The 24,443-nt window shown below is 52.5% G+C and overlaps 1 protein-coding gene across 10 annotated transcripts in view; it reads left to right on the forward strand.

Annotated features, from left to right (window-relative positions):
- Prkag2 (protein kinase AMP-activated non-catalytic subunit gamma 2) overlaps positions 1–24,443 on the forward strand; it is a 241,050-nt gene that overhangs the window by 68,815 nt on the left and 147,792 nt on the right. For 8 of the 10 annotated variants that reach the window (XR_015685707.1, XR_015685708.1, XR_015685709.1 and 5 more), the window contains 2 exon segments: positions 689–760; positions 6,275–6,554. Coding sequence is in view for 6 of the 10 variants with exons in the window: in XM_087658374.1 (XP_087514500.1) it covers positions 689–760; positions 6,275–6,554 (352 nt within the window). In the remaining 4 variants the exon portion in view is untranslated. 10 annotated transcript variants of the gene reach the window in all.

Here is a 24,443-nt window from a genome sequence, read left to right on the forward strand (position 1 = left end):
GCCTTGACTCTTTCTTTTTACTCCGTGGCTTTGTCTTCCTTCCTTGCTGGGGGTGTGAGTGGCTGCCGCTGGACATTTGGGAATGGAGATACAAGCAAGCGTTCCCCGTGCTGCGGGCGCAACAGGGCGGGCAGCTGGGCCTGGCATCCTTGGCCTAGGCTCACACTGTCTGTATACCAGCTGAATAGACAAGCAGTGTCCGAAAGCCAGGAAGTCCTCATTTAGTGCGCCGAGTTACAAAGAGGAGCAGAGGGGCCCAGTGACGCCGCCCCTTACCCTGGAAGGCCATCTTCTCAGACTCAAATTTTGAATAGAGGGCCAGAGGTTTGAGTCATACTGACTGAGGTGTAGTCCACCCAGCATTAACCCAGCACTGTCTCAGCTCCTGGGAGTTTTGCAAGGCAGTCTGACAGCTCGTCAGAATGATGTGACACCTCTTTCATGGAGACAGAGCTGGCACAAAGCCTTTTCCTCAGGAAGCTGAGATTCCTGAAGAAACACCAGCTTCTCACTTCCATTGTTTCCGTAGTCTGGCAGCGGTGTGTCTGTAGACTACTTCGTTCCTATAGTGTCCCTATGACTGTCTCCCTACTGACTGGACCTTAGGAGGCCTGGTGGAGAGGGAGGTGGTACACTCCCAGAGCCCAAAGGTCCATGGCCTTGACTTTGTGCTCTCTCATCCCCCCAGGACCTGAGTTCCTTTGCCATGCCCCTCCTGGATGGAGATGTGGAGAACTCAGAGAAGCATTCTTCTCGGAAGGTAAGACCTCCCTTGTCAAAGCTTCTCACCACCTCCCCTGAGAAGCCCGCAAAGCAGGCAGAGGCCGAGACCTCCTTCTGAGTTTACTTGTGTGGGGCTCACATCAGCATGTGTGGTGGCTGTGGCTGAGCCAGCTTGAGCCAGCTCCCCTCACAGGGCAATGCCTCTTGCCTTGCTGGCTGCTTCAAGGCTATTAGCCATACAGAGCCAGGGTGTGGCAGGTGAGGGGTCACAGTGGCCATCAAAGAGGATGTCAAGGGAGCCTGCAGGTTCCCCCTGCAGTTGGCAAGTGGCAGCCACTGACCCCAGTACAAGTACAGGGGCAGGGAGGGGCTGCAGCATCTCTGAGAGGCTGCCCAGTGCTCCCCAGCCTAGATTAGGGTGGGAGTTCCCATCCTGGAAAAAGGGAGTTTATTCTCTGAGCATTTGAATCACATACAATTGAATCAACCAATTGGTTTAGGCCCATGAGGCTCTCCTGGCAGTCAGTCCCCTGCCCCGCCCTGCCGTACCCAACCTTATTAGCAGTTATTGTGACCCAGCCAGAAAAGCTGTCAGAAAATGGCCTGGGGCCTGGGCTGGCAGGCGCCATCAAGCTCAGAGCCTGTAGTGTAGCCAGGCTGAGTCCTCTGGTCCTCTGCCCTGCTGTGTTTCACATAGCCTTTCCTGCATGGAAAACCTATTAGGAACCAAGGCCAAGGTGCTCCAAGGGAGCTGGGGATCTCCCTGGCCCCAGAAGTCCAGAGAGACTGTGGTGAGCACCAAGAGTCAGCTGAGAGGGAAAGATCGCCGAGGTAATCTTGTCTTCCTACAACACTTGCTCGGAAATGGCCTAACCCATCCTCTGTGCCTTGTGCAGGAGGGTCAATGACTGGAGGAGTTGCTGTCGTACAGTGGCAGTGCAGCGTCAGACACTGTAGAAGACCAGGGACCGCAGGACGTAGGACACTATTCCACTCCCACATTAGCAATCTCTAGTTACAGCTTGGGGGACAGGGCCTCACCTGAGCAGCTCTGTGTGATGGGGAGGGGTGCTGGGGCCAGGAGCTAGAAGTTCCCATGGGTGTTAGTTACAACCTAGAGCCCACCCCAGGGAGCCCCTGCTCTGGGCCTGGCACTAGTGCAGTGCTACTGTCTCTCAGCTGTCAGGGAGCTCTACTGTGAGCAACAGCAAGGAGGAGACAGGGTGGCCACAGGCAATTTCTCCTTTGCCCCAGAAGGGCATGCCTCTGACCCTGCTCACTTCTTCATGACGTGGATCTTTTTCAAAATAGAAACACCTGAGGGGGCTTTAGTTAGATTTCTACGTATGTCTGGCCCTTTCTGAGGACGTGATGGGAGAGGCCCAAGTTGAGTCAGGGACGCTACTGGGCTTTCCTGGCAGAAGGGCATGAGTGAGAGAACCAGGTAGACCAGAAAAGGACAGGGCAGTGGGCACGGTGGGGTCTGCCCTCAGGAAGCACATCGGATGACTGAGGCGATCCGTGTGAGGGTCAGCAGCCATGTCCGCTTGTCCAAGTGTGGGCGCCTATGGAGCTGAGCTGAGAACTCAGGGTTCAAGACACGTTTCCCTAAGTCGGCTTAAATAGAAGCCGTCTCATCGCCCCATGGGCTGATGGGAAATGTTTTTCGCCGCCATCTCTGCTCCTCAGCTTGTCCCAAGGCGCCATACTTGCACACACTGCCTTTAGCTGCAGACACTTCATCGCGATGATAAAGACAAGCAAACAAAAACAAAAGGCTGCCTCACTCGTGGCTGATTTGCGGCTGAGCTGGGCCTGAGCGCAGGTTGCCTGGTGCTGGTCTAGTATGCTCCCCTCTGGACCTTAATGTCCTGCACCTCAGGCTGGGGGCACTGCCTGTCAGGGAGAGCAGGACACATCCCACACTGGTGCTCTGACTGCCTAAGGGGCTGTCTGAGAACATCATCAATGAGAAAATGGGACTCCCGTGTCTCCTCTCTACGCACTGTCTCCTGTCCTCAAGAGGTAGTGGTCCTTTGTCGTAGTAACCATCTCTGCCTAGCACTCTGGTCAGCTGACTGCATGACTCTGGCATCCAGCTAATGAGTCAGAACTAGCCAAGGAGAATCACTGTTGCCTGTCGCCTTGGGGTGGCCAGCCACACTGCCAGGGCTAATCAGAGGGATCTGGGAAATGGCCCAGCAAACACCCAGCAAGCGACGGGGCTTCCTCTCCGTGCGTTGACCCTGCGATCCTTGCCGCGCGGTCTCCATGTGACCTTAGATAGACAGTCTCTCTCTGAACATGTCTTCTCACATACCAACCAGGGACATGACTTGATCTCTGCCCATTGCTGGCTGAGGACTGATCTTAGATCTTCTGGAGATCAGCACACAGAGGAGTCCTGGGAACTTAGTGCTCCCGCCTTCGTCTCTTCCAGCCTGAGGAGCTGGACTCATCCCTGATCTCTCCAGCTGCCTCCCTGGCTCCTCTGACCTATGGTCTCTGCCTCCATCTTCAAGAGCATGGATACCCTGTCTTGCGAAACTGAAACCCTCATGGTCAGTCCTGAAGTTAGCCCCCGCTAGGCTGCCTCCTCAGCTCCTCTCCCACTGCTTCCTCTTCTGTTTTGTAAAGAGAAAAGCTCAGATAGGACCAGGGCAGGGGCTGTCCCTAGCCTCAGCTTCCTGACAAGCATGGAATTTTCCCTGTGTGGGAAACTCTGCCTTCAGGAGCCCAAGTGCCTATTCTCCATTAGCTCCCGAGAAGCGGGCACACACTGGGGAGGCTCACCCGTACTCAGACAGTCATCCAGTTATGTTGATCAGAGTATCAATTTACTACAGCTAGCCTAATAGCCTGTGCTCCCATCATCCCTGGTGGCTCTAGAGGCGCCCATGGTCTGCTGTCTCCTGCCAGCCTTATCCAGAACAGTCAGGGAAGGGTTCCGTCTTCAGGGTCTCTGTAGGAGAGTCCATGCAGGACCCAGCATCCTCCATTCTTTGGCCATCTTTAGGGGAAGAAAGAAGAAAGTTTTCTGAAGTTTCCTTTTCTAACTCCTGGGGCCTGCAATTCTGCATATAGAATGGCTTCTCTAGTCAGTGAGGTCTCCTTGCCAATCCCAAAAGAGTCAAGTCTTTTATGGCGTTTAGTTCTAGTCCTCGTATAAGCTCCTGGGTAGACCATGAATTAGCCCTCTGTATCTCAGGCCTGGCTCCTTCTCCAGCCCCACTCCAGAATGCCTCATCTACCTTGCCTACCACCCTGCCCATCAGACATGAGTCTTCTCCAATCTGAGGCCCTGTGGGAGGTGGGCTTGTTGTCCTGTCATCCCTTCATCTGCCTCCTGCTACTGCTTCACCTTGTTCTGTGTCCTCCTGGGGACCACGGCTTCCCTGTCTACCTCTGTCTTCTCTTGCACACTGGCACACCACCTCCTCATAGCTACAGCGTAGAGGAGTGCCCTGGGCTTGTCTTCAGGGGCCTCTGCCTGGCCTTGACCCTTTGAGTCCACGGACACTGCCGCAATGGTTCTAGATGTGTGTGATGCAAAGCTGCAGGCCTTGAGGTTAGAGCACTCACCAGCTCTGTGATGTCCATCCTGCCCCCGGCCAGCGGCAAAGCCGTCAGACATGGTGACATCTAGAGCTGAAGAATGGTGGACCACACATTCGCCTGACAGCCAGTGCCTGCCTACCTCTGGAGCCACCTTGATCCCCCACAGCCAGGGGCCATGTCTCGGTACCATGTACAACTCTCATAACCGAGGCATTCCCAAAACTCAGCCTTCCTCCTCTCCTCTATCAAGAACTCTTTAATGCTCAATGATGCTGCTGGGCCGACATGTATACCATGGACCATGCTAGACATCCCTCCTGTGTGTGGCATAGCCCAACATCTGTGTAGCCCATGAAGCAGTCTAGCAACCCTAGTGAGGAGAGGAGAGACAGATGCAGGGGGCCCCGGTCACTCATCCATCCACACTGATGGTGCCGGGCTTAAATTCAGGTCCAAACCCTGGCTCGTTTTATCACTTGCTTTAAGGGAATCCTGTTTCCGGTATGTGTGGTTTTGACGGCAGGTGAGGGTCTCTTGGCTCCCCATTCCTTACCTGGTGGCAGTCTGCCTATCACCTGAAGAACCTCTTTCCTTAAAAGTTATTTTCAGAAGTCATCCCGAGTCTCCTAGGCAAACGGGATGGTGGCTAAATGGGAGAGAGAGGCAAGGAATCTAACTGCCCTTCGTTGTAAGTGGGAGGGGAGTTGGTTTGAACTTCTTTCTAGGGCAGTGACTCAGTTACAAAATCCTGGTCACATTGTCAGAAACCATTGAGGAAGGAGTTGTTATCAAGTGAGTCCCGAACCTCCATGTAACACTTCCTTGTGGGTCAGGTGGACAATCACAGAGGAAATTGGTGGTCACTGAAGGGTCATCCCCACACTGGCAAGCATAACAGTCTTTGAGATGCCTGATATTGGCTCTCAGGGGCACCCTCTACTGGTGGGTCCACACATCCACTCTGGACCAGGGCCCTGGTTACCACCACTCATCATTTCCAGGGTTTGATCACTGTCCTCTGAACCTATGACAGTTACTTTCTTTTCTGTTGCTGACTTGGGGTCTCCTTAGGTCCCTTGGGTCCCAGTGTCACAAGTGAACTAAGTAGTCAGACTCCAGGGGTCACCACACACCATATCATTGCTGCAAATCAGTCCCTGTGAACTCCCAGCTAGACCTACAAGCTGAGGGTAGGACTGTCCTTCTGTCACAGAGAAGGAAAGAGAGACAGTAAGACCAGGGACCACGCTGACACAGTAAGGGGCAGAGCTGAGGTCAGAGCCCAGACTTCAGAAAGCAAGCCCCCGAATACATTCACACAGCAGATACTGGACGGCTATGAGCTGGAGCCATGACTTAATGCTGTGGGGCCCGGTAGTTCTTTCAGACTGTAGCTGGGGCTTCGAGTCATCAGTGGAGTTTGGGGTCTTGCTCATGTCTTTCCCGACTTCTGTCAGTGACCTCGGCCACTCACCTGCCACAGTAACGTGGAGTAAATCCTGCTACCTCCTCGACCAGCGTCCTCACCAACGAGCCCACGTGTGCATTCTGGATCATGGAGGCTCATGCTTTTTCTCCTAGTGTAGGGAGGGGTGCAAAGAGCCACTGCGAGTCATCGGACCTGGAAAGAGACAAGGGCAGGGCTTCAGGAACAAAAGCTATTATGGGAACAGTCAACGGATCCCTGCAGAGCGATCAAGTGAGGCAGGAGTGGTGCTAGGCACCCTCCCCTCACCTTCGAGTCCCCTAGAGGGCTCTGTCAGACGGCCAATCAGAGTGCCCAGGGGCTCCCGGACAGAGCTGACCAGCCCAGGGTCGGACGTCCATGGCCTGACAATTGGAGCATTTCTTTGTCACCTCTGTGGAAGGGCACAGGGTTGTTTCTCTGTCTGCTTAGCGAGCGTAAGAAAAGACAATAACCATAGGTCTGCTCTAGCAGAGTTCAGAGTGCCTGGCACATTGTGGCCTCACCTGTCTGTCTGTCTTTCTGCAGGTGGACAGTCCCTTTAGCTCAGGCAGCCCTTCCAGAGGACTCTTCTCCAGGGGCCCCCAGCCCCGGCCCTCCAGCCCTGTGTCTGCTCCTGTGAGGCCCAAGATGAGCCCTGGCTCTCCCAAAACTGTGTTCCCGTTCTCCTACCAGGAGTCCCCTCCACGCTCTCCACGCCGGATGAGCTTCAGTGGGATCTTCCGCTCCTCATCCAAAGAGTCTTCGCCCAACTCCAACCCGTCTACCTCTCCCGGGGGCATCAGGTTCTTCTCGCGGTCCAGAAAAAGTAAGACTTTGATGCTATGGTTTCAGGTGGGTGCTGGGCTGCGGGAGACTTTCCCCTATAGCTGCTTGGTCAAGTGACACCAGAGCCACAGGGTAGCTCCTGGTGTCTTGGTGCTGAGCCAAGTCTTCATTTTCGGTGACGTCCATTTCTGCCTGCTGCTTACCATTTGCACTAGTTATCCCACATGGTACGCCTGGTGATCTCGGTGGCATGAACTGGAAGCTTTCTAAGGTTCATAGTCTGATTTTGGGAGGATAAATGTTCACTTCAGTGCTCGGGGTGGGTCTGCACCCGTGGCCAGCGGGCTACCTGGTATGGCCCTCTGTTTGGGATCCTGGCCTTTGACGCTGTTTATGGAAGGTCCTGGGTTCTTTTCTCTGGTGCTCTGGGCACCTGGAAACGTGGGCGGGATAGATCGGAGGAGAAACGTGAAGGAAGTGTGTGTGAGCGTTGGAGCGAGAGCGTCTCATAAGTTACTTGAGGTCCAAGGATGGATATTGTCACTTGAGCAACTGTTGATCATAAGAAAGGCCAGGGACAGCTGTGAAGTAGGTGTGTCTCAGTTTCTTTCCCAGTGCTGTGGTGAAGTATCCCGGCAGAAGCAATTTAAGGGAGAAAGGGTTTGCTTGGCTAACAGTTCTATAGAGATATCTATCCCAGTGAGGAAGGCATGGAGGAGAAGCAGGAGGCTGCTGGGGACATTGTGTCCATACACAGGAAGCCGGGAGCCAACAGCAAGTAGGGCCAAGCTTTAAGAAAAAAAGAAAAAGATAGGCTCAACCACCCCCCAATATCCCCAGTGACTCACTTCCTCCAGTGAAGCTCTACCTCTTAAAGATGTTACAACTTCCCCAGACAGCCCCACAGCCAGGGATCATGTGGTCAAACAGGAGCCTGAGAGGGACATTCCACACTGAAACTACCACAGACAGCTAGTTTGCTCCCTGCCCGTATCTTTTCCCCAGTTTTCTGAGAATGTTTGCCTGTAGCGCAGAAAGCAACTTCCCACTGCAAGAGTAGCATTTGCATTTCTTGTCTTGTGAGACCTGCTATGCAGACACTTCAGCCTTTCCGAATTAGGAGTTATTATGGGAGCTCCCTTTCTTTATTGCTTTGTATGCACGAGTGGTCTGTGGGACATTGTTCCTAGTAGCCCAAAGCTGTGTCCCAGGGATGGCAGCTCTTCCGCCCTTCGGAGAGCCTGTGAAACACAAACTACACGGTGACTGAGGCAGTGCTCCTCACGCCCATCATTCCCCGGGAGGTAGCTTTGCAGCCACATAGCTCAGTCAGGAGAAGGAGGTGTGAGCACCGCCGTTGGAATGTCCTAGAGAACTTCTTGCAGTTGCTGGACCACACCCCACGACTCTCACATACAGTTGGCCCTCGCTATTCCGTAAGGGGCTGGCTCCAGGATCCACTATGAACACCAAACAGCCAAAGATGCCCAAATGCCTTATATAGAAATAACGTAGCATTTGCATGAGACTGTGTAATCCCTTCATATACTTTTAAAAGCATTTGTAATCTTTTTAGCGGGTATGACCGTTTTGCCTGCATGTCGTGTCAGCCTACCTACCGTGTATGTGCAGTGCCTGAGGAGGTCGGGAGAAGGTCCCCCCTAGGACTGGAGTCCCAGGCAATTGCCATCTGTCATGTGGGTGTTCCCTACCTCAAATCCGCTGGAAGGACAACTGGCACTCTTCACTCCTGAGCCCTCTCTCCAGCGCGCGTCCATATACTTAGAAACACTCTGGACTGTTTGTAACGCCCAACGCAATGTGCACGGCACATAAACAGTTGCACCTGAAATGTATTATGCTGTAGTCTAGGGAAAGAGCTTCAAGTGGCTCAGCAGGAAAACACACTGGATTCTTGCCGTCAACCTGATAACTTGAATAAATGTGGGGAGGGGGAACGGGCTCCACAGTGTCCTCTGACTTCCCTGGCATCCTCCCCACCCCATCACACACACATTCAACAGTGACAATAACCTCAGAAAGAACCTGTACACATTCTGTATAGGTGGATGGCTGCACCTCCAGATGGAGAGGGCCAGATGTCCTCCCTACGTGGCCCCTCTAAATGGAGGACCAGCAGACCAGACCTCAGCAGAGTGGCCTCATGCCTGGGTCACTCACAGTAAGGCTGTGTTTGCCTCTAGTACTGCAGTGACAGAGTCCCACGGTCTGCGTGGCGTGTCCTCCTGAAATGCAGTCCCAGAGCCGGAGTCCAAAAGGGAGGTGTGATAGGCCCAGTCCCTCTGAACATTCTAGAAAGGACTGGCTGAAGGAAATTTTTACATGATCTGAGGCATTCCTGGTGTGTGTGTGTGTGTGTGTGTGTGTGTGTGTGTGTGTGAATAGTTGTGTCCCAAAGCTGGAGCCCAGAGCCTTGTTTGTGCTCAGCAATGTCCCCCATTGAGCTCCATCCCCTCCCCTGTTTGACTTTTTCATTTTGAGATAGGGTCTCAAAAAAAACTGAAAAAAAAAGGGGGTTGGGGATTTAGCTCAGCGGTAGAGCGCTTGCCTAGCAAGCACAAGGCCCTGGGTTCGGTCCCCAGCTCCGAAAAAAAGAGAAAAAAAAAAAACTGAGATAGGGTCTCAAAGCTGGCCTTGAACCCACTGTGTAGCCCACACAGGCTTTCAGCCTGCAGTCCTGACTCTTCTTCCCCGGGAGTTGATTACAGACCTGTGCCACGAGGCCTAGCTTAAAAGATAAACGCTTGTTTTAAAGTGAGCTTGGCGGTAGGTGTTGTCAGGAAGCAGGGGAGAGAGGTCCGAGCAGAGGCAGCTCAGGCTAGCGTTCAGGATCAAAGGCAGCATCAGGATGTTGGATGTGAGCAGAGCTAGGAGAACGCCGGATGAATGAGGTTCCCTGACTGTGAGTTGACTTAGGTCAGACCTAGGAGACCCAGGAAGAGTTAGCACAAGTCATACATGTGATGTGTACTTAGGGCGTGACGGTGTGAACTTGGTGCAGTTGGGTGTGTACTTGGGGACAACGGTGTGAACTTGGTGCACTCGGTTGTGTACTCCGTGCAGGAGCACACATAATTGGTGTAGGAGCAGTTGCAGTGAGCACAGAAGTGCACGCTCTGACCTGGCTGACTGGCCCAATGCCACATGAAGACTGCTGTTGTTAAGGACCAGGTCTCACCCCCTGCCAAATACTGACATAAGGGTCTATGTTCCCATGGAGACTTCCTCAGAGCCCCAACACCCTTTGTTAGGGTCCTGGGCAAGGCAGAGACGTGGAATAGCCAGAATGGGGCACTGTCAAACTTCAAGTTCAAGTTACAGACTGGGGCATAGAGCCTCACCCTCCAGCAACCACTCCTGAGATGTCTAGCCCCAGGCGCAGGGACAGAGGCTGACACCTCAGCTCCTTCTCATGCTCTGAGAAGCCTTGTGTGAGTCACAGTCCATGTGCTATGTCCAACTCCTGCAGCCCGTACTGAGCCGAACACCACACAGTGTATGAGCTCTGTAAGCCTGGGTACCGGTTTGTCCCAAGTCAGCAAAACAGACAGCTGTGGGCAGCATGGAGCTGGAATCACATGCACCCTACAGGGTGTGTCCAAAACTGGGTACACAGCTCCCCACCATTGGAGGAGCATCGGATAGGATCACAGACACAGATCTGGTCAGAGATCACTCTTCTAGCTCTCTGTGCAGAAGTGCATGGCGCCTCTTCCACTTTTTGTCCTCTAGAAGGTTCCACAAGGCTCAGGCCAGGCGGGCTGAAGAAGCTGCTTCCCCACATCTTCCTAGGCAGCTGTGGATTGGGCCTAGGAAGGGTTATACAATGTCTCTGACTTCACAAAAAGATGAAAGTTGATTGGGTCGAACCGGGGGGACCTGGCTTCATCCGGGAAGCCCCTGGGATGAGGGGAAACTTCACAGACCAAGTCTTTCTCCAGAGCAGTTGCTGTTGTTACCTGTGAACCGTCAAGCCCCTAAACCCATCAGGTACCAATGTGCAGGTCTGGAGAGGACGCCCAAAGGAACAGTTTCAGTTGGCCGGGCATGATGCTCGCTTTGAGGCTACATAGATGAACTTTCCCTGAGGCTTGGGCACCCTTTTGTGGATTAAAGTACCTAAACATCATTGCTCCTCACTGCCCGGGAATTCATCCCCCTGTTCACAGGGGCTTTCTGGGGACAGTCCCATGGCACCCTGTGTCCAGTGCAGGTGTGCCAGAAGGGCATTGCTCATTACCCAGAGTCCTGAGAGGGCTTTCCTGTCTGGTCTCTTTACCAAGAATAGCTGTGCGTCGGATCAGCTGCCCCACTTTTGTCTGGAGTGGACAGTAATCATGAAATGGCCCAGTTTTCCTGCCTGTACTGCCTGCCAGTTGTCTTTGACCCACATCGGTACAAAAGGACCTTGGGGTGTGTCGTGCCTTGTTTCTGAAGCTGTTTTTGGTCCCCATTCTTGTGCTGTCACCCTACTGTGGCTTTGTTTTTGAAAGTAGGTCTTCCTATGTTGCCCAGGTTGGCCTCTAAATAGCTATGTAGCCCAGGGTAGCCTCAGCATAATCTAATTCCCCCTGCTGTCTACATGCTGGGATCATGGGCAAGCACCATTGCATATAGCTTCACTTCTGGATTTTTAAACAGGGAAGACAGTTTATTGAGGGAGGTGGGGTTGGCATATCTAGATTTTAAAAAGGACTCAGCGCAGCTCAGGATTCAGGAAGAGAGGGGATACCGCAGCTCCCGGGTGAATGTATGGCTTGCTTGTTTGTTTGATTCAACCAAAAAACCCCCTGGGTTGTGTCCTTGACTCCTTCCATAGTGTACCTGAGTAGCAAAGTGAGGATGCCTAAGGCTTGGCGATAGACCCCGTGGGCAGACACAAACCCGCGCCATCTAGAGCTGCCATCAAGGTGCTGGCCGAAACATGCATAGATGTGTCTGCCAGGGGAAGATGTGTCCCAGGCCTGCGGCCGACTTCCAAGACCCCCGTACCCCAATCTCTGTGACAGTTTGGATCTGAAATGTCCCCACTCTGGGCACTTGCTTCCTAGCTGGCAGCGTAGCTTGGGAGGCTGTGGGCCCTTCGGGTTCAGCTGAGAGAAGTCGGTCTCAGGCTCTGAATATGATAACCCAGCCCTGGTTCTAGATGCCCTCCAGACTCATGCGAGGAGCCACCACTCCCTGCTCCTGTTCCAAGAACTTGACCTCAGGCCCTCCCCACCACGGCTGACTGGAACCTTTGAAAACATGAGCTGAAGTAAGATTTCCCACCTTTCGTTGTTCTGCCCTGTGCTGTGGCACAGCGTCCCGTGTGTAACTAACATGCCATCTCCATTGCGGTGTGGCCCCTCTCCCCTGCAAGTGTGCCTTCCTTCCTTAAAAGAGTAGTGGTCTCATGAGGGGAAGGGCTGCCCTACCCTAAAATAATCCCACCTCAAGTAATCACATCCGCAGGGACCGTTGTACATATAAAAGGATAAAGAAAGGATATGCTCCGGAATGTTGTGTTTATGAAAAGATAAAGAGAGGGGTATGTTCTATGGAGGCCTGAGGAAAGGGGGTGCCTCAGCAGGCCCATGCTGAGACATCCCTTCTCCCTGAGGGACCAGCCCCACGACTGTGTAGAATAGAATAGAGTTTATTTAGGGCGTAGGGAAGGAAGTTAAGAGGGTAGTAGGGGCAGAGAAAGGCAGAGAGAGAGAGAGAGAGAGAGAGAGAGAGAGAGAGAGAGAGAGAGAGGATGGGGAGGGGAAGGAGAGGAGAGGAGAGGAGAGGAGAGGAGAGGAGAGGAGAGGAGAGGAGAGGAGAGGAGAGGAGAGGAGAGGAGAGGAGAGGAGTAGAGGCCAGCCATGAGCATGTAGAGAGAAGGGAGGAAGGGAATGGGGAGAGAAGGGACAAAGGGGAAAGAGGGTAAGAGCAAGAGGGAGCAAGAGAGTGAGGAGGGGCAAGCAGCCCCTTTTACAGTATCAGGCACACCTGGCTGTTGCCAGGTAACTGTGGGGGTGGAGCTTAGACCGAATGCTTAACAGTGACTAAATCCAAACAAGGCCACATCTGAGGTTTTGAGAACTACATAAATTTGGGTTCCAAATTTCCCCACCAGACTGCCAGCCACGGCCACGGCCGCAGCACCAGCTAGGACTGGCATTTCTGATGTTTGACTTTAGTTTTGTCTCCTTTGCGTGGCTGGATCTGTCTTCTCCTACCAGGGGAAATGTCTTCTTTGTTTTTTGGTGTTGTCATTTGTTTTGGCTTTGCAACAGTGTGTATCCTACCGCAGCAACTCATGGTCCTCCTGCCTCAGCCTCCTGAGTGCTGAAATGACAGGTGTGTGCTCCCATGTGGGACTCCTGTTTCTGTTAAAAGGTGAAGGGAAAACAAAATGAGCGAAGCCAGTGGAAGGCTCGTCACCCAGCCTCAGCATAGGCTGTGGGCAGGACCGCTGAGCGGGGCAGCCCATCCACGGAGCTTTGATGGCCTTTCGGAGACAGGCTCAGGGTGGGTTAGAACTCCAGGTCAGGGGCAGGTGGGGCTCTCAGGTAGGACTGGACTGGAACTGGATGAGAACCACAAGCCAGAGCCCAGAACTGGTGGGAAGAAGAGGGTGGGGAGGTCAAGGTTCTCATGGCACAGGCTGTCCACCAGTGTGAGGGAGGCCTGTCACAGGTGCCAGCCCCTTGGTTAACAGGACAGCCTAGAGAAACAGCCATTGCTGATGGCTCACCAACAGTGGGATGAGGAGATGGCTCAGCAGTCAAAGTGCTTGCTGCTCTCCCTCAGGACCCAAGCTCGACTTTTCAGCACACATGGGGCAGCTTACACTCCTCCATAACTCCAGGGCCAGGGTCTTTGACACCCCTTGCTGGTCACTAGGGGCACCTGTATACCCATGGCAAACACACACACACACACACACACACACACATACACACACACACACACGCACACACACACACACACACACAGGAAGGCATGCACGCATGCGCACACATAGGCACAGGCACACTCTCGTGCATGCCTTTTTAAACAAAAGACAACACCAGCAGCCAGCCCACATAGACAGTGCATTATGTTTTGGAGTTTTAACGTCCTGACTGAGGAGGTAGGGGGTTCAGGTCCTCCACATATTCTCATGCTGTGACCCCTCTTCCACAGCCAAGGTTGAAGGGGCTGGGCTATCGGAGCAGCACATGCGCCTTACAGGGGAGTCTTCTCCAGGACCCAGCTTCTCCTGGAAGTAAATCCAGCACAAGAGTCTGGTAGCTGCCAGCGTCCACTCTGTGTGGCACCCAGAGTAAGCACAGATCAGGGATCAGCCCTGTGCACTGTCAGCCCAGCCAGGTGGCCTCCAAGTGTCCAGCCTCAGACCTTCATCTTCTATATCATGTGTTTCCTTCTCCAGGTCATGTGCTTCCTTTTCCGGGTCATGTGCTTCTCCAAGTCACATGATTCTTTCTCCATGGGCCCTGCCCTTCCCGTGGAGCTCTTGTGTGAGTTCTGAGAAATGCAGGCACTCTAGCTGCATCTTGAAGAACAAACAGGAGGGCTCCTTCCAGGAGGAAGCCAGTCTTGGCTGTCTGGGAACTTAGAATCCTTTGACATTCTGTCTGGACCATTCCTTGTGCCAGGAGGAAACAGGTTGCCCCAAGGCTGCCTTTCCGGTGTAGCCCTAGCTCCTCACTCCCTGAAGAGCTTGTCTGAGATCCGATTTCTTACCTTCTTTATTGAACTTTCAGTTTCAGCCTGTGAGACCCTCTGTGTGCATGTGGACACCAGAGGCCAAATTTGATTGTTAGTTCATTCATTCATTCATTTGTATTTGAGACTAGGTTTCTCACTGAACCTGGGGTTCACAATTTGACTATGCTGGCTGGCCAGCAAGCTTCTCGGGGATCCTCTGTCTCGCTGCTGGAATTACAGCCATTGCACCTGCCTTCTTTCTTTATTTTCAGGATCTCATGGCTGTGAGGAGAGCACATTACCGTCTCCCCAGCTCCCTTGGCCCCTTTTAAATAAGACAAAGTTGTCTCATGGGCAGACTGCTGGATGAATTTCCCTCAGTCTCACTTCCCAACCTCTGTGCTCTCCTAAGTTCCCAGCCACCATTATTGTCTCTGAAACTCCTTTAGACAAATCTTCCAGAAATTTCTTTCCCCAGCCCACCCCTGCCCCTCCCACTCCTGCCAGGAAACTGGATTCTCTAAGCGGTTTTCCATTGCCGTAAATGGAGCTGGGCAGGACAGGTTCAGACCTCCATTCTGCCACCCTCTACCTTGATGCCAGGGTTGAGCAGTGCCATGCTGGTGTGGACTACATGCCTTCCTTTCTTGGTGGTCTATTGTGTTCCTACTTATGCAGTATTGCCAAGAGAGGAGATGAAAATTAGTCTGAAATTCCTGTTTAATGGTTCCTGGCAGGACTCCGTAATCCTGTGGGCTGACTCACCACCACCATTAGGAGTCACCTAGTGCAGCCATATAGTTAGTGACCAGTGGGTCAGGACTGCAAGGGACGGGGGTGAAGGTGGGGTTGGGGGAGACAACAAAAGTCAAGTTACAGGGCTAAGGCCAGTGAGGAACTGGACAAACTAAATTTATTTCAGGCTCAGTTTCATCCTCACAGCAACAGTTAAGGGTTGACTGCAACCCCCACCCCCAAATAATGTGTTGACATCCCTTGGTACCTCAAAACACAGCCTGGTTTGGAAATAGGATCACTGCAGATGTCAGTAGTTCTGATGATGTCACTAAGGCAACCCCTAGTGCAGTGCGGCTGATACTAGTGAAGGGCAAGTCCTGTGACACAGGAAGGACTCAGTGACACCACTCTGAGCCAGTGAATGCAAAGATGGCCGCAGTGCCAGAATCTGAAGACAAGGTAGCGCCGTGCCGTGGAGTTCCCGGGAAGCGTGCCCTGCCCACTCCTGACCTCCAGGACCACCAGCCTCTGCAGGGAGAGGGAACGAGTTCCCATTGTCGTAGGCTACCCAGTTTCCAGTTCTTCTTCTCTACAGCCCTGGGCCTCTAAGTGGTGACCATGCACAGTAAAGGGCTGTCCTGGCGTCACTAGACCCCTGAGTCTAGGTAGTGTGGGTCTCCCCCTGACTTGCAGTGTAGGAAGAAGGAGGAGGACTGACCTCAGGCTCTCAAGAGTGAGCCCATGATTCACAGACGAGGAAGAAAGAAGTTTGGAGTGGAGGCCTAGAGCCTTGAGCTCCTGTCAGGCGGGAGGTGGGCCAGGGAGAGAGCACTTGTGGCCCATCATAGCTGGCTGACAGGAGTATGAGAGAAATAGGTGGCATTGTAAACTGAGTACTGAGTCTTAGGACTTGCTCTCCACGGGGCACAAAGGAGGCAACAGGTAGCAAGTGGGTAGATGCTTTTCATTGGTTTGGTAAGCGTGAATGTTCTGCTGGCTTACACGGTGTTAATTTGGGGCATATATCTTGTTTGACCTCATGATCCTAACTAGGTCACTAGTTTTCCTAGAGCCAGCCCTGAGCCGTTTAGAGAGCTGCCTGTTTTGTATGCACATGTCTGTCAGATTTGTGGTTGGGATTGATTGTCCTTCACAGAGCGGTCATGTTCACACATCACCCATTAGCCCAAGCTCCCAGGGGAGCGCCAGCTCATCCCGACCTCAGCAGCACTCCGCACAGAAGGCAACTGACGTGCACAAAGTGTGTCAATTACTTTTGCCAGACAGTGCATGTGATAGTACCCCCCCAGAGAGAGAGAGAGAGACAGAGAGAGAGAGAGAGACAGAGAGAGAGACAGAGAGAGAGAGAGAGAGAGAGAGAGAGAGAGAGAGAGAGAGAGTTTTCTCTCTTGAAACCCAAGAGATACCCAAGGCGTGCCACCTCACCTCCTAGTGTTGCTAAGATCACACTGTCACACAAAGCTCGGTGGTGGCAGCAGGTGCTCGTGAACTAGATAAACGTGGGCCCAGCAAAGTCAGCCTCTCTCCCACAGCCCCTGGAATTTGCTCTTGGGAAGCAGTGAACTGCTTGTCCTAGCCTTCATACTGCTGACCTGATTTAAGTAACTCTCTGTCCTTGGTGGTGTCTCTTTTATGGGGCCCCAGAGGGCTACACACACACAACTTCCCTGTGCCCAGCATGTAAGTGCCGCCGTGTGGTATACGCGTCACAGCTGTATACGAGTCACGACTGTCAGGGCATTAAGCCTTCTTACTTCGTGACACCCCGAGTCATTTCCAACACAGCACCTGACCACTGGCCATGCTGCCCTCTGCTAGTAAGACATTCCCCTTGCCTTCTCCCCACCCTCCTTAGGCCCTTTGTTACCCAAAGTCCACCATGTGCACAGTATGTGCTGTAGCACAGGTAGGGACAGACCCTGACAGCCCACAGACAGCTGCGCCCCTCTTCCTCATATCTTGACTTTATCGAGGCACCAGGGCAGCATGAGGTAGAGCCGACCTGATCCAGTCCATCTATCATGGGTCAGAACCTGTATATATACCATCAAAGCATCAGAATGCACTCTCCCATCAGGTGAGCTGTGGACAAGGCATGCTCTTCTCCCAAATGGTGACCTTCCAAAAACAGGTTGGAGGGGTGGAGAGGAACATAGGAACACAAACTTTTAATTCCCTCATCAGAAACACAGCAGGTCGAAAAATAGGCCCTGACATGGAGGCTGTGCTCTCTTACACAGAGAGGTATCCAGGCAGAGGTCAGGAGGCTAGGAACGGGCCAAAGACACTTGATGGACACCTTAGTAAGTGCGTCAGCCAGCTGGGCAAAGTCCCTTGGACTAGCCAGGCAAACTCGGCAGGCAGACTTGTGGAGGGGAAGGCTTTAGGCCCAGGTCTTGTCTCACACACTTCTGGGTTCTCTGTGCTTCCCTACCACCTTAGTTTATATTTTACAAAGTTCACCTGTGTGTGTGTGTGTGTGTGTGAGAGAGAGAGAGAGAGAGAGGTGTGTCTGCGTGTGCATATGCATGCATGTACATGCGTGTCTCTGTGACACGTGTGATGTGTAGTATTACATATGAGAGATTTGTGTATGACATATTTGTGTAACATGCATCTTTGACATATGTGTATACCTGTGTGCATGTGTGTGAGAGTGACTGTGTATGTGTTTGTGTGACATGTATATATGACATGTGTGTGCATGTGTACTTGTGTGTATACGTGTGTACATGCCTGTGTCTGTGTGTCTGCACACATGTGGCTGCCCAAGGTTAACTTTAGATATTATTTTTCAGTTAATGCCCACCTCATTTTTTGAGATTGGGGTCTCATAGACCTGAAGCTCGTCCTCAGGTGTTTCTGGTTAGCCAGTGAGACCCGGGAATCCCCATCTCCTCCCTCTGAGCTGAGACTGCAGTGCACCCTAAATGTGGCTGTTTTAAAGAATGTGTTCCGGGTATCAATCTCAGGGTCTCTTATGTGCACAGCAAGCACTTCACCAAGCTGGTTGTTTACCAAGCCCTAAAAAGTTCATCACGCCGTCTGAGATGAACTGAGGCCTCTATGAGATGCTTTATGCTACATTTAACCACGTGGGACAGCCACTGCACCACCTTTATTTTCTGAGCCTTTTCTTAAATCTGACTTCACTCACGCAGTGTGGGAGTGTGTAAGGTGAGAACAAGGCTGGGGTCCCGCTGTCCGGGGCGTGCAGACCCCGTCCGTTGCTTACCGGCTATTATTTCCTGGCTCTTTGGCACTGTGGCCACTAGGGGGTGCTACAACCTCATATGCTGAATCTTGAGCAGGAGCTGCTGTGGCCCTCCCTGCACTGCACAGAGGAAAGAAGGCTGTACTGATCGACCCCGCTCCTGTCTTGTCCTAGCAGAATCAGGAAGCTACAAAGAAGATGCACACCTCTGACATTCAGTCCATGCCTCACAAGGCCCTGCTAACTGCTAGACCCTGGGCAGGCCACAGCAAACAAGCTTGTCCCTGACATCCTGGAAGCAGGCGGGACGCGCTGTGTCAAGTGCTGTGAAGAAAATCAAGGGGGTGCAGGGGTGCTAGTCCCGGAGGGAAGTCAGGAGCAGCCTCTCTGATGGGAAGACTTTGGTCTGGGTTGGGAATGAGGCAGAGAGGGCTGTGATGGGTAGCCCAAAGATGGCGTGCAAGGCAGGAGAGTGTAGGACATTTCTTCCATCCGATCCGAGGAGAAGGGCTAGCTGCAGGTGAGGTCAGGAGGGTGGGGCCTCGCTGGTGGAGCCCAGGGCTCTTTAAATGAATGATTAAGGAAGGTGGCTAGGATGTCGGCCAGAGGAAGGGCGTGCCTTTTGCAGAAGCTTGTGTGGCTGCTGCCGTGGGACTGAGGACCATCTAAGAAGGACTGACAGACCTGACAGAGGGCTTGTTTTCCTCTAGAAATCCTTGCCTAACTATGCTTGTCTTGAGCAGCCCTTCCGTGTGTGAGCTGAACTGTTACCACATATACCTCTGCAGTCTGTTGCCTCCTGACTGGCTTCTCTTGCTCACCTCTGAAAACCACATGCTGGGCTTGACAATTCTCCCAGCTCTCCCAGTCCTACCCACTCTACCGCTGCCACCATCCAGCCAGTCCCAGTCAGTGCATTGGAGGGCTACCCACAGCAGAGCTCTGGCCTCAGGGCTGACAGTAGAAGGCACCTTAACCTGGAAGGAAAAGCTGGCCAGAGCGACCTCTGCCCTCTGGGCTGAGTCCGAGAACTCAACTCCTCATTTCTTTCCCCTTCTGCAGATCAGAACAGTCCTGACAGCGATATTTAGACTGAGATGGACTTTACAGCTAGCCTGAGTGCAAATGCCAGCCTGAGGCTGGCCCCCGTGATCGTGCGGCTGTGGCATTGGGACTTGGCACTGGGTCTGCTCCTCGGCCCCCACTGAGCAATCCATAGAATCCCATCTAATAAGCAGTGGTCCATGCCCGCTGATGCTATGACGGAACTGGCCCCATTGAGCTTCGGGGCCTTATCTGTGCCTCACCAGGAAAAAGAGGAATAAAAACATTCCATGACCTTCTGATTACACAAAGGCTGTTCCTGGTGAAGACACAGCCCAGGGCTAGACAGGTGGAAATCAAAAGGCGGGGAAACACACCCTGGCCCCTGGGCCATTTGCATCTGTCAGGCTGTAGAAAATCTGAGCATAAAGTATGCAAATGAAGCCATGCTGTGGCCTTCCGTTTGCAGTAAGACACTCGTTTGAGATCTTTGGGAGGTGATTCAGTTATGCCGTAGGAGAACCTGAGTTCAAACCCCAGAGGCAGTGTAAAGACTCCAGGTGGGCGTGGTCACAGCCCCTCGGTTCGGGAAGGAAGAAGCTAGAGGACCCCCTGAGGCTTGCTGGCCAGCCAGCCTAAGCTAATTGGTAAGATCTAGGTTCAGGGAGAGACTGCTGTCTCAAAAGGTGCCTCAAGGACAGCTGAGAGGGCCGATGGCCTCCAGATACCACAGTCACACGTGTAACATGCCCTGCCCCCTTGAGTGTACGTGCACAGACACACATGCACACGATGTTGTCATCCAGTACAGAATGCCCTTCTCATGACACAGGATCTCCCTTGGAATGTCTTCTGTCTATTATTTTAGCTTTATCAGATAGCACAGCTGATTTTATGATCTGGGCAGAGGGAGTGATCGCAGTCTGGAAAATACCACCCTAGATGGTCAGGGAAGTTTCGAGGAGTTTGGAATGCCTGCCAGTGAGTCTGGCTAGGGTGTAAGAGTCAGCTGGATGGAGGGACTGGCAAGATGCATCCTGGCCAGAGATGTAGACGGTATCTTTCTAGCTCGGGCTTCCAAGACTAGCTTAGCTCAGTCTTGACCGAGGCCATGTATACAGACCTCCTCAGGAATTCTACTCTCTGTGTGTGGTTAGATGTTCCAGTCCTGCCGGGACCCTGAGGGTCCTGTGTCGTCCTAGGTAGAAAGACTGAAGTTCCCCCCTTGCTGAGTGTGGATCTTTACCTTTGAAATTCAAATGAGCTTGCCGAGGAGTTTATTTAACTTAAGACTTTGGCCCCTTTCACACCACTGGGGCATTGGTTCCCAGACAGCCCTTCTTTTATAACACAGCAACTGGGAGTTTATTTTTCAAATAAAAGTCTGTTTTCCCATAAAATGCTGAAGGTTTTGTGCAGCGCAGGGAAGAATGCACCCCAGCTTTCAAGGCTTCAATTTGGAGTCTCCAAGTCTACAATTTACATGCCAAGGGCTTCCCCTGGGCTGAGGCGGCCCTGCCCCGGCTTGCCCTGCAGAACAAACCCCGGGGCAGTGGGGCAGCCTATGTGGATCAATGGGCCATTGTCCACAAGTGCAGAGCAGGAACCAAAGGGCTAGGTCTAAACTGGAGGAGTTTGCTCCTCCAGCCCCGAGGTCTAGCAGCATGGCTGGTAGCTCTGCAGACTGCCCTCTGGCACCTCCTAAAAACACCTTCCTTTCTCACCTCCTGCCAGTCAGGGTCCCAAGGGAAAGTGGAACTGGTGTGTACTGAGAACAGACGGGCTCAGTCCAGACTTAGATGGCTACAGTCATGTGGCCTTACGGCCGTGAGGTAAAAAAAGCTGAGATATAGCCACAGGAACCTGGGAGTTGACCCAGAGGTTAGAAACAAAGCCCCACCCCCTCTGGGAAACAGAAGAGCAAGGAGTAGATGAGAGAACACACGGTATATAGAGGGCATCAAATGGCCGCAGGGCCACGTCATGGGGGCCATGTTACTGGGTCTCGGTGATAGATCCATTGAGTTCCTCCCAGCACCTGAGACAGGAGCAGCAGTCCGTCGGTAATGGAGAATTGCACACCCACCCTTCACTGACAGAAGCCCAAGTCTCGGGCACGCCTGGCATGCTTCCTTCCGTGCCATGTGTTTGGTGTGTACCTGGGACATCTCTGTGGGTCTTGGATGGTGCACTTTCGCTGTTAGCTTTCAGAGGACTCCATGGGGCCTGGGCATTGGTTTAGATGCTGGAGAGACAGAGAATGGGCATCACTAGCCTCCCTGAAGTATTACCAGAGAAAGAACCTGGGGGAGGAAGCTTGTGACAGGATGATAGGAGGGGACCCTGGCACACTTTTTCCCTTCATGGAGACGTCTTTGGGGGGAATGTGGTGCTTCTCCAAGAAGTCAGCATGCAGTGAACAGAATGTGTCATGCCACCACTAACTGGGAGGCAGGCCACCTCTCCTCCTGTAGCCTTCTTGGCTGCTTCTAGAAGGACCCTCCCAGCAGCCACAGGGCTGCTTCATGAGGTCTCAGATCCAGTGACTCAATGCCAGTGTGTACACAGGAAGAGGGGACAGTAAGACAGATTGAGCCAAGGCTTAAACACGGGTCGGGATTGGATGAGTGAGGGGAGGAGGCTGCATGTGCCACCTGGGAATGGGCAGGCCTGCAGGCGGGTACACGGGGTTATGCAAACAGGAAACGTGTGTACACTGTTCAGGGGGCTTGGACCAACCATCTGAGTGTGTCTTCAGACGCCAGAATTTAGCTTAACATGAGTTTGCTCAATGCCCAACAAAACAAGATTTACTCTGGCTGGCCCATACTCCAGACACAGCTCCCTCCTCAGAGGCCACAGCTCATCCACCCTGGGCCAGCCAGCCTCCCTGGGCCCTGTGCTCACTGGCTACAGCAGGAGCTTTCCAGATCCCGGCAGCTGGCAGGTCTGCAGCCTTCTGAAAAACGTGACTCATCCGGCCTGTCCACAAAGAAAGGGAAAGTATGTGTGGCATCCGGGTTTCCTGAAAAGTGCAGCCATCAAATGGCACAGCTATGTGGCCTGGCACCTAATGCAGTTCTGGGAAGGCGCCCTCTGGTGGCCACCACGCACCTGTCCTGAGAAGGCGCTCTGTCCCTGCCAGCCCAGACTGGGCTGTGTGGGTGTTGGGAATGAATCCTGAGAGTCTTCCAGTCCTACACAGCCTGCCTGAGGTACACTCCAGCTGCCCTGGAGACAATTACAATTATAGTGTCTTTGTCCTCACCTCGTTACTGCTAAAGTCCCCACCCCCCATTTTGAAGCAAGGTTGTTACGCAACCCTCCACTTCAGAGCTGAGGACGGCCTTGAACTTCCGATGGAGGCCTTCTACCTACCTCCATCTCCCGAGTACTGGACTATAGATGATGCTGTACATGGTGCTGGGGGTTGAGGCCCAGGCTCTATGCACGTTACACAAGCATGCCATGCCCCTAGTCTCTTTCACTTCCTTTTTAAAAGTAGCATTCCATTTTGACAACTTCAAACTCTCACAAAAGGTAATAATAGGGTGGGTAGAGGAAGACCCCTGACATCCACTTCTGGCCTCCTCATGCATGTGTACATGCACCCCCACACGAAGCACACGTGTGTGTTCACACATACACACAACACACACACATATACATACTACATGCACATTAAAACACTGTCAGACAATCTAAAGGGCTCTCTTGGTGCTCTTCACTCAACTCACAAAACTAACATCTCTCCAAGTTTTCTTAGCTCTGATAGCTGTCCATCTGTCCGTCTACCCCCACTCCCACCCCCACCTCCACTCATGTACTGCTTGTCCGTGTAGACTCCCAATGATTGAGAGTAAATTACAGATACAACACCCCCTAATCCAGTGGTTCTCAACCTTCGTAATGCTGCGGTGACCCCAACCACAAAATTCTTTTTGTTGCTCCTTCATAAATGCCATTGTGCTACTGTTATGAATGATAACATAAATATCTGATATTCAGGATGTCTGATGTACGACCCCAAAGGGGTCAGCACCCACAGGTTGAGAACTGCTGCCTAACCCCGCTGGCTTTGTGAAAACAAGGTGGATCGCCACAGTGTCACTATCAAGTCCAGAAACTAATGTCAACACAGAGTGATTAGCCCCACTTCAGGCTCTGTTCGCATTCAGCAAGTTGTCTTAATGACATGCTTTTTGGAAGCACCCCAGACATGACCCAGTCTGTGGCCGTTTCTCTTCTGTCCCACGGCTTCCCACAGCTTCCATTACCTCAGCGCTTGCCCAGTGTGTCCAGGCCACAGGCCAGCTATTGTGTGGCTGCCCTCACCCTGGGTGTGCCCAGCACTTCCTCATGATCAGATGCTGGGTTAGCTGTTGGCAGGCAAGCCACAGGCTGCTTGCTTGAGCTAGGGCCTCACAGCTGGCTGTTCCAGCACCTTCCTGGTCATAGGATCCCTGATGTGGGGCTGGGGCTGTCCACAGTGAGGCTCTCTCTCCTTTTAATAAAGGGTTGGTTTCTCGATGTGATGAGTCAGCGTTCTGGGGGGAGGGTGCACTTAGAATGTTATGTAAACAGCCTCATTCTCATACAACTTTCACCTGTTACTTTTAGCGGCCATCAGTGTCTCTTGCCTGAATTATGGCTGTGATGGCCGCCAAAGAGTAATATTCTAATTCATCACTAATTCCACATGAGCTGGTTGGAAAGGGAGTCTTTCTCAGGAAAAGATCTACCATCTTTCCTGTGTGAATATATGTGTATATGTGCACGCATACATGTGTGTCTGTGTGCGTATGCATGTGAATATATGTGTGTGTGCATGCTTATATACACGTATGCATGCATGGATATATGTGTTATGTATATATGTATATGTGGTACCCATGTATGTACAAACATGTGTATGTGTATGCATGTGCATGCATGAATGGGTGCCGGTGTGTATATGCATGTGTACATATGTGCTCATGTATGCTTGTATGTATGCATGTTTTTATGTGTATGCGTGTATGTCTGGACTTGGAGATTGGCTTTTTAGGAAATGAGTTAAAATGCTCCATTAGCCTATTCTGATGCTCACACTGTCTGAGACTTGTCCAGCTGGAGCCCCATCACATGGCTCCTGGGTCTTTTGACTGTCCCCACAATATTGTAAACACTGCTAGAATTGTTGCCTTATCTTACTTCCTGCCCTGGACTGAG

The sequence above is a fragment of the Rattus norvegicus genome, chromosome 4, assembly GCF_021556685.1.
Source record: "Rattus norvegicus strain SHRSP/BbbUtx chromosome 4, alternate assembly SHRSP_T2T, whole genome shotgun sequence".
In the NCBI taxonomy this organism is placed as follows: Eukaryota; Metazoa; Chordata; class Mammalia; order Rodentia; family Muridae; genus Rattus; species Rattus norvegicus.